At 33.4% G+C, this 16,326-nt stretch overlaps 1 protein-coding gene across 1 annotated transcript in view; it reads left to right on the top strand.

Moving 5' to 3' along the window:
* The window catches only part of LOC138128060 (zinc finger CCCH domain-containing protein 13), a 66,074-nt gene that overhangs the window by 20,545 nt on the left and 29,203 nt on the right, over window positions 1-16,326 (top strand). Inside the window, exon 2 of the mRNA XM_069044260.1 lies at window positions 12,117-12,724. Within this exon, the coding sequence (XP_068900361.1) occupies window positions 12,171-12,724 (554 nt within the window). The 5' untranslated portion in view covers window positions 12,117-12,170. The remainder of the gene's footprint in view (window positions 1-12,116; window positions 12,725-16,326) is intronic.

The raw sequence follows: 16,326 nt of genomic DNA, 5'->3' as shown, positions 1-16,326 counted from the left end.
TCTTTCCTAGTTTTTTAAGCCATTACGCAACGTTTTTCGCCAAAATGGCACAGAGAAAAGTATGTAGTTCCTTTTGATGAGTTCTGTTACCAGTTAAAATTAATGCACCTATTTCAGAAACACCCTGTATATAAAATTGGATCACTTTATCCAACATGATAAAAATCACAGCCACCCCTTATCCACTTCATTGTGAATAGACTATACGTGTGTATTTATCATATATTTTATAAAGAAATATTTATTGTTTTTCATTTCTCTACATTTGTTGTCTTCTCAATGACACTGTTCGTTTAAGCTGAATATTGTTTTTTATTCATTCAATCGCTTTCCAAAGTTGTTTTGTTCATTTGTTACTCATAAAAATAACAGCTTTTTATTTTCTGGTCATTTTTGAATCGTCTCTTCATTTCTGTATTTCTAAATAATTTTTTCTTCAAATGCTTTTCAATCATGACATTCTTTTCTACTTCCTGTATTTTGTATTGTTTGTGGTCGTGATTACCATACCATTTTGCACTAACCACACTTTTGTCTGGTCTGTCCCACCACAACTCTTCCCACTTGTGTTTAGTAGCACTCACTCCAAATAGAGAAAATATATGTCACAAGGTGTAGGATTAATGAACAGCTTTGTCTTGCACCTCATCAATTCAAAAATTCTGCCAACCTTTATTCCGTTACGCACGTTCCACCAAGTAATTTTCCTTTATATATTTCTTCTCACAAAGTACGCTGACAATCTGAAATTGACAGAACCAAATGTTAGCGGTGTGAATCATTCTTTTCACTCTTACAGATCCAATTACAACAAAATTCCGCCATTGCTTAGTAAAGTATTCATTTGCAAACATTTTCCACGCCCATAGCGCTCAATATTCGCACCAACGAAACCGTAATGATTCAATTCCCATCACCCACACGAATTCTTGGTTAGTAAACAATTCGTTTCTCTTTCTTCAGGACATCAAGTAGGCTTATGGGTTAGCGATTTTTCACCAACGTGCTCTTTAATTAGTTTACGTCTAACTGTACACCTTATGAATTGGTAATAGCTGCGGAGAGAAACCGCAAGGATCCGCTTGGGCACCACTTCTATGACAAACGATTAAATCTACGAGAAAAATAGCGCCGACCGAGCACAAAATTGAATAGTGTCACCTTTTCAGGTTTTTTTAATTACCAAAATTAATTTACATGCAAAAATTGTATTTATAATTGGCAATAACAGGTGCTTTATCATTCCGACCTCATTCGGATCGAATTAAGCCACATTTAACGGATTGTTTTTTTGTAGGAATTTTTCCAGGTCCTTATCTGATCGATTATGTCACACCCGAAATTAGCAATTCAATTCTTCCAAATCAGATTTTATTAGAAAGTCGTCATCATCTCGGCCGAAATGCTCGCTTTGTTGCATAATGTACAGAGTCGATCCGGGTTTTTGGTTTTCCGACAGTAATAATAATTATTTTGAATAGCGATGATGATCGCGGTTCGTGACCCTGGCCTATTGGCGATGTGAGAGGCGACGGATAGGTCATCCGAGTTGAGGTCGATCGGCTTTGGGAAAAATCGACGAAAACTTGGGAAAATGAAAATAGAAAGTCGGGGCCAATTAACGCGGATGGATTTTGTCCGTTGTTGGTCCGAGTGATTAGCCGAGCGTTTCATTTTGCTTTCGCCACAGTTTTTCTATGTTTGCTTTTCCGACATGCGTGATGAAGAAGCGAAGAACGAAATTGAAAACTGTGATTCAGAATGCGTTTTCATGTTCTACTTGCGAATAGGAGTGTGCGATCGTGCTAGAAATTTACAGCTACATTTCGCTTTTTATTCAATAATCCCATTAATTTAATTAATTATTAATTTTATTTAACGTTATGTAACCTTACTTTTTGTCACTTTACTTCAATTGCATCATCTAGAAAGCAACAAAAAAAATTCAGTTATTAGGCAAATAACGTTTTATTAAACAAGAACAGTAATATCAGAATAAAAAAAACAAGAATTTGTTGCAAATCCGTTCAACCGTTTACAATGGGTAAAATATCGCTTGGCACAGTTGACACTAAAATCTAGAGGCAATTCCAAGTTGTGTTTACACTCTCCGAAAACACATGATTTAATTATTGATGTTAATAGAGCAAGAATCTTCTTAATCTTCGTTCTCTGAAAGATTTTTCATGCAGCAATTTTTTGATAATTAAATGTACTTGAATGGCAACATCATTAGTGAGCACCGCAACACCGCAAATATCTGGTGTTCATTTAAATTTCTCCTCAAAGTTGGCGTTTTGAAGAGTCGATTGTGAACGCACCATGGATTTCGGATAACGGATCAGCTGTTTAAATCTAATCTCACTTATTGCGTGTTTGTGCTTTTCCTCTGCAGACTGACGAGTGATGTGTTCACAATCAACTCTTCAACGCCAACTTTGAGGAGAAATTTAACTGAACACCCGATATTATGAAAATTTAAAACAGAAATTTAACAAACAAATGATCGGTTATAAGAGGACGCATTAGGCAAACTTTTTCCTGTTTATCGAATTTTTAATATTCTTTAGGTAAAAACAGAGTTATTTGCTTTTCATTCGCACGTTTATACTCACCGTATATTATTTTTCATTCTTGTGTAGGTATACAGGTGTATCTAAAATTCGTGTGTTAGTTTTAACAGATAGTAGAGCTTGTTAAATGAAACGTTTTTTCTATTTGAATTTTTTACGAAAAAGCGTTACAAATTGATTTAAAATTTAGAATAAATAAGGCATCAAAATGTATACCCGCCTAAGGGTAAGAGCAAAAATTTTCTGTTGTGATAAGTGATAGAAACAGAGCCTCGTTTAAAATCTTACATTGTTATAGAAAACAATAAATAATTAAAATTAAAATTCTCAAAACTCAAAAAAATAAAATCGTCGAAACATAGACTAAGAGCATAATTTAGCTTCTTTGAATTTTTATTTGCATGGGATGACAAGGAATGGTTCTCCTGTGAGATAAGTTATGTTTATTGAAATTAACCCAAAAGATTCTTGGTCGTTCAAAACAAAAACCGGTTATATAGAATAATCTTTAGATTACCAAAAATGTGATGAAAGTCTATTTAAAAATATTAAACATTTGTGAATTTTTCTCTGATTGAGTGTAATTCTAAATGAAAATTTAATAAACTAGGCAAAAATGAATAGGGAATTCCACAATTTTTCTTGGAAAACAAAATAATTGTCCCAATCCTTCCACGTATTCTTAAACACCAGATAAATTTTAAATGTTAGAGGTACTTGAAACATTACATTTAATGTGTATATACTGGGTGCCCCAAAATTCGCGGAACAACTCAATGAGGCAATGTCAATTCATGTTAGAAAATAACGAGAAAAATAATTTAAAAATTCTATACTTCTTAGATTTGAAGATATGGGGGCCCAAAAGGAGCAGCTTTGATCTCATTTATTTTAAATAATAAAAAAGATTTTGACTATTTGTCTTTTACTAGCCAGTGGCCTAATAATTTTGAACGATTGTGATCAGGTTTGCAATTATTTTCTTCATTATTTCCAGCATTTCCAAGTAGTAATTTTTGTTCGTTTTACCTCAAATAGCGTACGGCAGCACGGCTTTGATTTTTCCCTGTCATTTCCAAGGATACAACAAAAATGAAATATTTGCAGACTATTGGGATGCATAGAATGTTTTTAAATGTTGCCACATTTAGTGTAACGAATAGGTCCATATCTTCTACAAAAAAGAAGATCGATTTTTTTAAACATTTTTACCTGATCTCTTAATGACTACTTAACAACGTACTACTACGTTGTTCCGCGAATTTTGGGGCACCCAGTATTTATATTTCTAACACATTTCAAAAAAATTCAAAAATGGAAAAATTCATTTTTGCCTAGTTTAGATGCATTTGGTGTTCACAACTATTACATTGTATTGTAATTTTTTTACACCAAATGCATTTTACGGTATATCTTTTTTTAATTAAGCATCACGAAACAGTATAATCTATTACTCATATTATGGATAAGATCATAAAAATGTTTTTAAATCACCGCTAGTGAGAATTGTAAATATGGATCAGCTGTTATTTAAAAGGTTCTGTAAAATAATTGTAGCTTATAACAACATATCGTATTTTGGCTTTTAAAAATTTTGCTAATTTTCCAAAATTGCTATTTTAGAATTTACAAAAAAGGAAATTTACGAGAATGAATTAATCGATCAAATTAAATGGGCACATGAGGGGTTCTGAATAAGAAGAAACATAAAATTAACAAGAAAAGGATAATTCTCAAATGAAGCGTAACAGTAGCTAATTTTGATCCTGCTGAACATGTAGGTACAACATGTACAATGTAATTTTGAGTGTTTGCATCATTATCTTGATAATAAACCTCCAAATGATTTTCTGGAGATGCTTTTAAAGTTTTATCCCACACCTGCCACTTATAGAGTCATAATTTTTCTCATTTCAGACCTGTAAAGTGGTCACGTGTGTGTTATAAGTCATAACTCACGTGTGAATTATAACTGTAACTCACTGTTGAGTTACATTTACATTTATTTACAATTGTTGTTGGATAAAATTTTCTATGACACTCGTGGGTTACGTTCTGTAAGTCACTGGAGAAAACTATATCTATACTTTTTCTCGCGTGACTTATACCCAACATAACACACTCGTACTATAAATAACTATTCTCCACTGTTCATTAGAATGATATTTTAATGTGTTATGCAAACAGACACAATGTAAATAACTAAATTTCACTAACTGTTTTTATTACATATTCATTTTACATCTTAATTCATCGATTTTTATAATTCTGTCTTTGTAATGGGTAGTCGGATTTATAAAGTTGGTATATTTCTTGTAAGTTGCCTAATTCAAGTTCTTTTTATCACAAATTCAAATATCGTCGTTGCTTTCATCGCAACATAATCTTTCTTGTCAGGTATTTGATTGCTAAAATCATTCCTATTGCAAAATTCCTCAACAAGTGACCAACTTTTACTTGTTTTGAGAATCTGGTGAAGACAAGATTCCTTTTTACTTTCCCAATTGGTCTTCAATTCTTCAACAGAGTATATTATTTGCATCCTCACTTTTCTGCTTCTCGCTCTTATTTCAAAGCAATGGAATCGTTTAATATTTTATTCATAATTAAAAATTTGACAAATAAAAAAAAAGAAAACGAACCTAAAATCAACAATTCATTGTGTTGAGTAGGTACTCTAATTGAAGTTAAAGTGTCGGAATAATTCTAATATTACAAGATATTTTTATCAGTAACCCAAATGGTCTTTTTAATATTTTTTTCCAAAAATAAGATAATTGTTTTTATCTAATCCCGTGGGATAAATGACACTTATCCCACTCATTTGAGTGGAATCAGGAACTTCATTACTGGACGTATTTCATTACTCCACTCAGTGGGATAAGTGAGCTTCATTACCCCACTCAATGGGATAAGTAAGTTATTATTCCACTGAGTGGTATAATGAAACTGGCGGAAATAAATAAGATTTACCTTTTTTTTTTAATTCGGGGCGGTCTTAGATAAAATTTTGCACATAACACGTGGGCTAAAGCATATTACAGGAAACTCGTGTGATTACAGATGAACTCGGGCTAACGCCCTCGTCATCTGCAATCTTCACACTCGAATCCTGTAATATTGCTTTTATCCCACTAATTGTGTAAATAACTATAAATTAGCTATGGCATGTATTACTTATTATGTTGTTATTTACGATGAAAGTTAGTTACCTGGCTTCGTCTTTTATTATTGATCTCTTTCTTCCCAAATTTTGTGTAAGCGTAATTACTGAAGATGTGTAGAACATTATCAGATCTCGACTAGGAAAAAGAGAACATGCTTTAATGTGTTTAGCTTCAAGCTTTTGAAACTAAAGCTACTTGTATGAAACTGATATGAAACTTTTGAGAATTACTGGAGCTTCTTGAGTATCTAATAGCAAAGCTTAGAACAGTGTATAATAAACGGTGCATTAGGCCAAACTGGTATCTCTCACAAAACTAACAAAGAACATTAAGCAATGTTAGTTATTAATATTATTTTCAATTTTTTTTATAATACGACCAAAGGAAAGAGAAGAAACGGCTATGGAAAACAAAACTTCCAAAGATGGTGTAGAAAGTGTGTAGAAGATTGCGTACGGTAAATCTGTCACCACTTTCTTCGATCCCGTTTCGAAAAATCAGATTGTGTCTTGACTATTTTTCATTCGTTTGAAAAAATAAATAAAAGTGATATTTTGAGAAGTTAAAAAAAATGTAGATTTAAAAAGTATATTTTTCTTGACAGATTACACCTCTGACGAAAAATGTAAATTAACCACGAAAATCTTAAAGAATTCACGCTAAATCCTAGCAACAGTGCTGGAATCTGGTTATGGAAGTCTTGAAAAGGATGACTAATACAATCTGTTAGACAAATTCCCCAACCTAGCGGCTAAGAGGCGTTCGAGTTTTATTTCCGGAGTCTGGAGAGATAGCGAACTCATCCATCAATGATACTCCTATTATTCTTTCTATAGAAAGTACGGGACTGATTTACGCTTGGAGGGTACAATAAATTACAGTTTCAATCCGGTGGACTAGAACCACAATTCATTATGTCAAATGTATTTTGTTTCAGTTTCTTAATTATGATTATTTTTAACGCAAGTGTGAAGAATAAACAAATAAGAAGTAAATCGTAATGAAAGAAGAAAACAAAATATGAGTAATAAAAAAAGAGGTGTGGGGCGAGTATCAAAAACACATCTTCCGAAAACAAGTGGCGCAACTTACAATGATGATAAGGAGATTTTTTTCGAAATCCGCATCAACGAGGTTGTGGACAGTAAATTACCATTTTCGTCGTTCCTATTTCCTGAATACGGACTTGCTTTATTTATTAAACCAAGTACATTTTGGTGAGGTTTTGTAAAGGTGGCATTTTATTTATGTTTTTAAAAGTTTAAAACATATTACTTTATTCAAATGACTGTTGATGATTACAACATTATTTTACATTTGTCATTGAATACAGGCTGTCCCAAAAGTACCGCATTTCCTTAAAGATGCGTCATCTACAAGTGTCATGGAATGCTGGAAAATATTTTAAAAACACATCTTTTATTTATTAAGAAATAGGACTCTAGAGACTCCACAATCAAGGGCCAAATTTAGAAGTAAACGAGTTTGGCTTATACCAAAAAATTTATATTGGATCGCTTTGAAGATTTTGAATTTGAAAAAAAAAATGAAAGAAGTATTGCCAGTGGGGTTTAATAGCTATTTATTATACAAGTGTCTTATAAGGCAAATAAGTCACGAAAGAAATGTTTAGCCACAAGAGCTTGTTCGCGTTGGCTAATCTTTCTTGAGTGACTTATTTGCTGTTAAGGCACGAGTGTAATACATAGTTTTATCCAACATCTCCTTCCGTAACAGTTCTTATTCTTTTTGATATTCAATAAACTGTTCAATTCTCTCTAAACTCATTAATTATGAAAACAGTTTAATTATGGGTTCATAAGTCCACTAGTGTTTTATAGACCTCATAATATATTCAAAATTGGCAATATTATGACTTCATAATAAAGAGGTGTTGGATAAAATTATTAAGTAAATCTTCGCTTTAAAATTGGAACGACGAATTGTTACTCCATGGTTACTGTAATAAAAAAAAACATTTCTGAAATACATAGATTCAATAATACAATGGTAGGTAGAGGTAATTCTCAGGTCACCGCGTTGTCTTTTTATATTCTACCACTCTACCACGTCCCTAAATTATGTACCTACCATCAAGGAAATGCGGTACTTTTGGGGCACCGATAGAGTACTCGTAATTAATTTGTATTTCTTGGTAAACAACCAAATTTCAATTTTTTTGGAAGGGAGTCCAAGAAATCCATTTGTAACAGAATAGATTTATTAATTGGACTTGATTACACAGTAGCAGTGTTGCAATATCAAGAAATAAAAAATATATAAAAACTGATGGTACCGTTACTCTAGTGCACCATTACAAACCCAACAATTTCCTCCTTGAATTGTCGCCCACAGTGAATAATAACCACAACTTGCACTTTAATGCCTCAGCACAGCTATCCTGGAGTAAAATTTACAACGATATCAACGATTTCCTCCGCTCTATCATCAATTCCTTTGATGTAATTGCAGGCAGTGTCGTAAAACTCGACTTACGTAAAATTTTAAATAGCCTAACCTGCGGCAAATACCTCACTGACAGATTGATGGCCATGTTTTCATATTTTCGGATTCTTGTGGCTCCTCTGGGCGTCTTGTCCGGTAAAATCCGGGTGTGACACGACGGGGACTGTGCTGGAATTTTTTTTATAGCTAAACAACCATTGTCTGTGAAATACCACGACGCAACCTCAACAATACCTTCTCTTGCAAGAATAAATGTCAGTAATGCGACATTCAGGCCGCTAATTGGGCGCGGAATTATAATAACGAAACACGAATAAATCTCGTGGGAATGGGAATTAGGAACAGATTTGGCAGGTCATCGGATCAAATAGCCCGGCCTAAAGACAATTATCCTGATTCAGGCTGAAAATATAGGTAGATGTGATTGCAAGGAGGAAAATATCTTTCATAACATTCTGCATATTTCTTATTTGTTTAAACTGTTACTAGGTACACGAAACAACCAAATGTGCAAGTGCATTCACCGCTACTGCAAGCACTGAATATTGCAACAGCACATCTGCTTCTTTATTTTTGAATATATAAATCACACGTGTCAGGTCTGGACTGTAAAATGGATGGTGCAACAACTCTATGTTGTTTGTCTTTAAATACGCGATTGTTTCACGAGCGATGCATGATTATATCAATTTCTGGATATTGTTCGCGTACGTTGTTCAAATTTTTTACAACAAACTGTTGCAAGAAAATTCGGCGTTCACTAAGTGCACTTCGTTTTATTATGCGTTATTTAGTGTTGAAACTTTTTCGTTGGTCAATTCTGGGTGTTCCAGAAAAATGTTCTCAGGTTCATTTCATAATTCTCTCAATACAAAATCTTCCATCACGTGGTATGTTGATTAGCAAGGTTCCCAAGGGCAAGGAAATGTCCAGTTTGCTGTTTTGGAACATACTTGATAAACGACAGTTTTTAATAATTCGTTTTCTATTTTTTAATGACCTGATGGTATTTAAAATTACCAAAAAGATAAACTGGTGATCACATTCTTTAGCATACTATTGTGACATGAAATGGACATCTCTTCTATCTTTTAAAATTTTATTCCAAAAATATAATAGTTATTTACGACACAAGTGCCGTAAAGTGTAATTTTACGATACGAGAAGGGAAAATTGTCTGACGAGTATCGTAATACGAAGTGAACAAACGAGAAACAATTGTATTACGCAAACCTTAGTAGTAAGTTGGAAATATTTTTTATTTCTGTTACCGCTGCAAAAATTCGGATGATATACGCTGTCCAGACGGTAAAAGAAGCTATTGCAACAAAACTACAACAAAATTACATTTCGCGATTGTAACAGTAGATTTCGCGCACTAGTGCTTCAAAGTCATTCAAAAAACATTGGCTTTTTTGAGCATTCTGAAATTAATTTAACTTGATAATAATAAAATTTGGTTTACAAAACGCCATTTCTCCAATTTGAATGTAGAAAATAAATCGCTATTAATTCGAGTGACACTTTGGCAAGTGCATGGACAGGCACCATCTATTCGCACAAGTTGACAAATCAGATGTATATCTGTATAGTTCGTTTCAAAAAATATTGTACAAACTTCGATGCGCAAAGACGTATTCTGCACGTTCGTGCAGATGAAGCACTCGCTCCTTCGTCGCTCGTGCCGCAAATAATACGCTCATGCGCGAAAACTAGTGCACTAGTGCGGGAATGTCCTTATGACATGCATTTCTGTATTGATAGATATAATATAGATATTGAGAGATACAGATATAGATATAGTAAAGTTATTCTTAACTTCTGAATTCTAAATTTAAAATTTAATGTAATGATTGTAAATGTAAATAATTTTCATTAAAAAGTTTTCTCTTCTATTACTAAACGTAATATACAATTTCATTATTGCTACAGTCTAAGAAGCATTACAAAATATGTCAGTTTGTGAGATTTTTAAATTGTTTACTTTTAGTGCTTATTTATTAACATAAATGTTACGCATTCATAAAATAATTTATTTGTAATCTACTAAAAATAATCCTCACGTGGGCACAGCCATAAAAAATTGGATGTCCATTTAGAACTTTTAAAATGCTTCGTGGAATTATTTGTTAATGATTATTATTAACATTGGAATTTAATCGGATTTAGGCAATATTTTCTAGAATTGGCTGTTTACAAATGATAGATATTTGTGACTACAAAAAATTGTGATTCTGTAACACAGATCTAGGACACCGACAGAAGACTTTCGTCAATGAGAAAAAAAAAAGATTTTTCAGATCACTTTCGTTCAAAATAAAACTAAACCTAAAAATTTCACTTTTTTTCTAAATAGAATAATAATTAGTACATATTTGATTGATTAAAAAACGTCAAGTGTTTTATTAATGTATTGCAGTGCGTAGGTGATTTGTAGATACTTTTTTAAAATTTCCATTTAATTTTTACTAAATAAGTATTAATTAATAGGAACATAATATACGCACACGTTTGACGTATATTTTTCTGCGCAATTATTATAGCTAGTTATAAAACCAATAATAAATTAATCACCATCCTTTCATCATGACATTGAGGTGACGCCATTGAATTAATTCATGATTAGGGACAACACGAACAAGTGATGAAGAGCTTTAAAAAACAAAAAGTTTTAAACAATATACCAATCAAAATGCATTTTGAAACTCAACATGGATTCATTTCTCATTGGGCTTCTTGGCATCATTCCTGTCGCTATCAGGACCAATAAAAAAATAGAAACTTGTTCCAAATTCCTCTGATTTTCAATCACCAATGACGAAAGCTGTGATACAACATGAAAAAAACTTTTTTTAGTTTAATGGCCAAAAATAATGAAAGATCGTCTTGCAAAACTCTTTGAAAGTTGTCTAAATATTTTAAAATAGAAAAATAACTTACGATATTGAGTGCGTAAGAATTTATATTTGTAAACACACCCAAATAAATTTAATGATATTAGTTTAATTCAAAATCTATTTGAATAAAAATTTTGTCTTAAAGCTAACAGTCAATATCAATATCAAAAAGCAGTTACAAAAAAGTTACAAAAAGAATAAAAAAAAAATATCCTGCGACAGTTAAAAAACTGTATCTATTACTCATGGGATTGCCGCACCCTACTGTAGGCTCCTACAGTCAGACTTCAGTATACTTTATGCACTTGTTGCAAGAATATACCTACTATTTCATTTATTAAAATAATTTTATACACGGTTATTATAAATGTTTCTAGCATCGTAGTTGGCTGGGCGATTAATTTTAGATATGCCGCTTTATATACATAAATTCCTACAGTTGTCAGATTTCAGGCGCTAAACTACCACCAATACTTGCGCCTATCTGGGATAGGTACTAGTCTGTCTCATGTTACAAGGCTAGTGGCACATCCAAAATATACATTAAAATGTATATTACTCTAATTCTTCTGTTTTAAAATTTTCACAATCAAATATGAATTTATTTACATCAAATAAGTACTTATTTTTAATTATGTATTTATATTATATAAGAAAATATTTTTAACATAAGTATTTGGCATTATTCTTCAAAATAATATTCTACACTTAAAAAAGCATTTTTTACATCCTTCGCAAAATAGTTTTTATTATAACTTTTATTTGTTTGTTATTTTTTCTCACAACAAGGTGACTAAAATTCCGTGGGAGCCGATCCCAAATTGGGATAATCTATCAATCCTTTGGGCATTTCCGGTGGCTAAACCCGCGTTCGTGTCGTGCTCTATCGTCGAAGTCTCCGCTTAATGCGCCGTAGCCATGTGTGTTTTTCTAAGCTCGGACGCGGCTAGGTCAATACACTCTGAAGACGCGACCTGCAACAATCCACCAATCGATTTTTGTCTCAATTGCAGATCCTCCTGGACGCGGCGTCCGTGCCATAAAATGCTGAATTCAGCGGCCTAAACATGGCTCTGAAGTTGCGCAAAGACATCAAGAAATCGTCGTACTACGTGTGGTTCCTGGGGGCGAAGGAATCCAAGGGTCTCCGCGGCTCCGAGTACGTCCTCCCCGTGATCAAGCACCTGGAGGAGCGCGAGAAGGACGTGGAGCCGTTCAAGGTGACGCTGCAGGTGTCGCACAAAGGTCTGAAGATCGTGCAGAACGTGGTGTCGCAGGGGAAGAGCTCCAAGCCGAAGAACGAGACCATCAAGCATTTCATCCCCCACAACACGATCACCTGCGTGTACCAGCACGAGGACGTGATCGCTTGCATTTTGCTGCTGTTCAATCCGGTGACGAAGTGTCCTCTTCATGTTCACGCGTACAGATGCGACAGTCTGGAGACGGCCAGCTTGCTCAAGCAGCAGCTGCAGACGCTGATAGAGAGGCCGGAGAATCAGAAGAAGTTCGCGGAGATCGAGAGTAGGCTGAAACCGGTTAAGGAGGCGAAGAAGGTCGAGTCGTCGGTGGGGAGCGACACGGGGACGAGTACGAGGGAGAGCGAGTCCAGTGAAGAGAGGTAAGGGTTTTTAAATTATTTAATGATGATTAAAACTTCACAAAACTCCACTTGGCAAAAAAATACCGATGGACCATAAATTATTATTGTGAAATTTTTGCTAGGTTGGCAACAAATTTCAAGTTTTATGTTGGAATTTCCGATTTTCAAATTCAAATGTCAAACTAAAAGTCAAATTAAACAAATGAAATTGTGGTTTATTTTTACTCCTAAAATGGTTTTTATTAAACATCGTTCTTGTTGTTTTGGCATAATGGGAGGCAAACCACGAGTTATTTTTTAACGTTGGACACACTGTTTGATTTCCGTCACTAAAGTGCTTGACATGCGGACCTATCAAAATGAACATAACTTGTTGCAGAATTTCCCTCAATGCCTGAGTATTCTTCTACTGCAAACTAGTAAAACTGACAACAATGCACTAGACATTGACGCTATTTATAACCTCAAACTTTTACTTTTACAATACATCTATTTTAATAGGTCATTTCGAAGCCGATTGCAAAATAAAAATTAATTCCCATTAGTAAAACTTGTTACCACCATTATTCATGTGATTTACAATAACATTAAACTCCCGAACCCCTAACCTAAAAATTAAACCAAAATTAAAACCGAAATTAAACGAAATGAAGCAAATGTTGGGAAAAGTAAGTAAAAGTACAATGAATAAAAGAACAGCTTAAAGCACTGCATAGCATGACAATAAATAATAACAAAAACGAAAACGTGATTAATGAAAAAAAATTAATGAAGCGTAAAATTTAATTATTTTAATGTATTTATGTCATTTAAAAAACACAAATTAAATGTATTTGTTACACTTTTCTTTGCGTGACTGTTGTTTCATTTTTTAATTTTTTTTATAAAATTGTAACCAATGGCGTAACTACGAATTGGACGCCCGGGGCATAATTAGTTCACGACGCTCTGTAATAAACACATTTTTCGTGTTTTTTGTTTCGTTTCAAAATAAAATATAATATATTCAAGTATACAGGGTGTTAAGGAAGTCCATGTAATGAATTTAATCACAAATAGAACTCTTTCAAATTTACTTTTTCTATAAGCGTCAACATTACTTATTAGCAACAACTTCCCGTTTAACGGTCATGCTTTTTTAAACATTTTTCAAGCGTTGAAACACGTAACCTGAAAGTAAGTGTCGATTAGCGTAAAAAGCGGTACATTGAAAGCAAGGGAGATCTTTATAAAAAGCTCAAGGAATAAGAATAACCTTCCGTTTACTTTACTTAATTTTTGAACAGTGGATACGTCCATAATGTCTCAATATAAAGTAATTAAGTTATTAAAGTGAAAAACCTCGAATGCTCAGCTTTTGTCACAGTTCTCCGCTTTTCTCAATGATTTTAATTCATCCATCAAGGCAAAATATTTGCATATAAAGAGGTCTCACAATGGTGCATTATGAGGTGTATCTTGCAACATCTCTAATAGAACCCGACAAAATACCAGCAGAAATTATAAAAAGAGGTGCAGAACAGCGTGGCCGGCATAATATTTTTACATCGAGTAACCTCGAAGAACAATAAAATTATTCAATCAGCAATGAAAGTTTTTCAATAGGTTAAGCCGTGAAAAATTAACCTAGAAATGCTGAAACGGCCGTATAACAAATAATAGGCAATAACATTAACCTGTTAACACAAATAAGCGAAGAAAACTGGAATTAATTCGTAAGAGCAAACGAGAATGGCAAATAAAACTTTTGTTTGCTCGCTACTTAACTTATGACCTTTTTATGGAGCCGTTAGCAGATATGTAAATAAACAAGGAAAAGAAGAAGAAAAAAGTTTATTGCAGGAAATATTAGTCAAGCAACTAGAGTTAATCAGAGTTGTGCGAAGAATTTTTGCACGTTAGACCGTGACAGACGCTACGTGGCGGATGCTGCGCTTATCCCATTCTAACGGCGCTCTTTCTGTAAATAACATTCATAAATAGCCACATTATGGTTTATTTTCATAACTGTCCTGTTTTTGTGTCAATTTTTTTCGAGAGAATTGAGCAATCATAAGAAGCTGCGCTTGGATGTGGCGCTATTGTGAAATAAACAATGAATACTTGTGGGTTTTTTTGACCACTCGTATATTTTATATGGAATGTACAGAATCTGTGCACGTGTTCTTTTTTTCATATCAATTATTTTTCATAGTGGGATAAATAACATAACGGTTGTTTTTTTTTACCCACTTCACGTGCTTGTTGACCTTTCCTATAGAATTATTAATTTATTAGTTGCATTAAACAAATATTTTTATTTTACATATTGTTTCTATTTAAAAATAAAAGTGAAAATGAAAGATAAAGTGTGACACAAAATTTATGTGGCCCTACTTGACTGGCAAGTTTGTATTTCAAAATGCAATACTTTTTAAATGCCATTAATTCCCGCGTACATCAAACGTGCGTGTTCAGCCAATCAGAGCGCTTGCTTTCATCCAACCAAAAATGTTTATCGTGGATAAATCGTCTTGCTGCTCTGTCATCTGTCAAAAGCATGCTACGCCTGTCTGATTCTCAAATTGTTTTTAATAATTGTGTTTTTAATAACTGTATTATACATAATTACCTAACGTTAAAGTTTGTATTCTGGAATTAATCTTGCCAAAAATAACACGACCTAATTTTTATATCTAATTTCCCAATTTTCACTGAAACATTTTTGCTTTAGACAATTTTACGAGTTGAATTTGGGCTTGTTTATTCAAAGGTTAAACTCTCGAGCTAAAGCTCTCGGGCCTAACCAGAATAAAAATGTCCAAATTCAACTCGTAAAATTGTCAAAGCAAAAAGTCTTCGTAAAATTGAAAAATTTATCAGGTAAAAAAATTAGGAAAATGATTCAATACGTTTTTAAAAATATATTAAAACTGTGCCAAAGAAGACTGTAATAAATATTTACCTCCAGTTAATTATCTGCAAGACAATGTTCCACTCAGTTAAAAATAGTATGTTATATGAAACGCGCCTACAATGCATCTTTTCAAATCATATTTCTGGACGAGTGCAGCAAGGGTAATAATTACGCGAGGGATGCAAAGATTTGTCTAGCGGTTTCCAGAAGGCGAATCATCCGACCAATATTTTTTAACCAAACCGTAACTGCTGCAAGATATCGTCATGATTTATTAGAACCCTTTCTCAATGAGTGACGATGAACTTACTGAAGGGTATTTTCAGCAAGATAATGCTGCAGCCCATTCCGCTCGTCAAACAATTGCTTATTTGAAAGAATTCTTTGACACCCGAGCGGTGGAATTTCCTGCAAGGTCTCCAGATCTTGCAATAATGCTGCCGTCAAATGTCACTACAGTGCTGTCTTTAAAAATTGCATGTTGCCAACTTCATAGTAAAATCACAGCCTACTCTCCGAATTTATTTGAAGGCACGGTATAATTGTGCTGAGAGCATAGAATAAATTAAATTAGCAGGTAATGTTTGCAATTATTGAGATTATTCATAGCATTAAAAGAATTTCAATGTTTTAAATTGTAAATGCTTCTATTGTTGTTTTTAAACACGTACAACGTGCACTTCTTAGATTTTATGTTTTTTTGAAGAAAGTAGGAAAGAAAAAT

This window comes from Tenebrio molitor, chromosome 4 (genome assembly GCF_963966145.1).
Source record: "Tenebrio molitor chromosome 4, icTenMoli1.1, whole genome shotgun sequence".
NCBI classification, from domain to species: domain Eukaryota; kingdom Metazoa; phylum Arthropoda; class Insecta; order Coleoptera; family Tenebrionidae; genus Tenebrio; species Tenebrio molitor.
The sequence above is the reverse complement of the archived record's forward strand: the minus strand, read 5'-3'. Positions and strand labels throughout refer to the sequence as shown.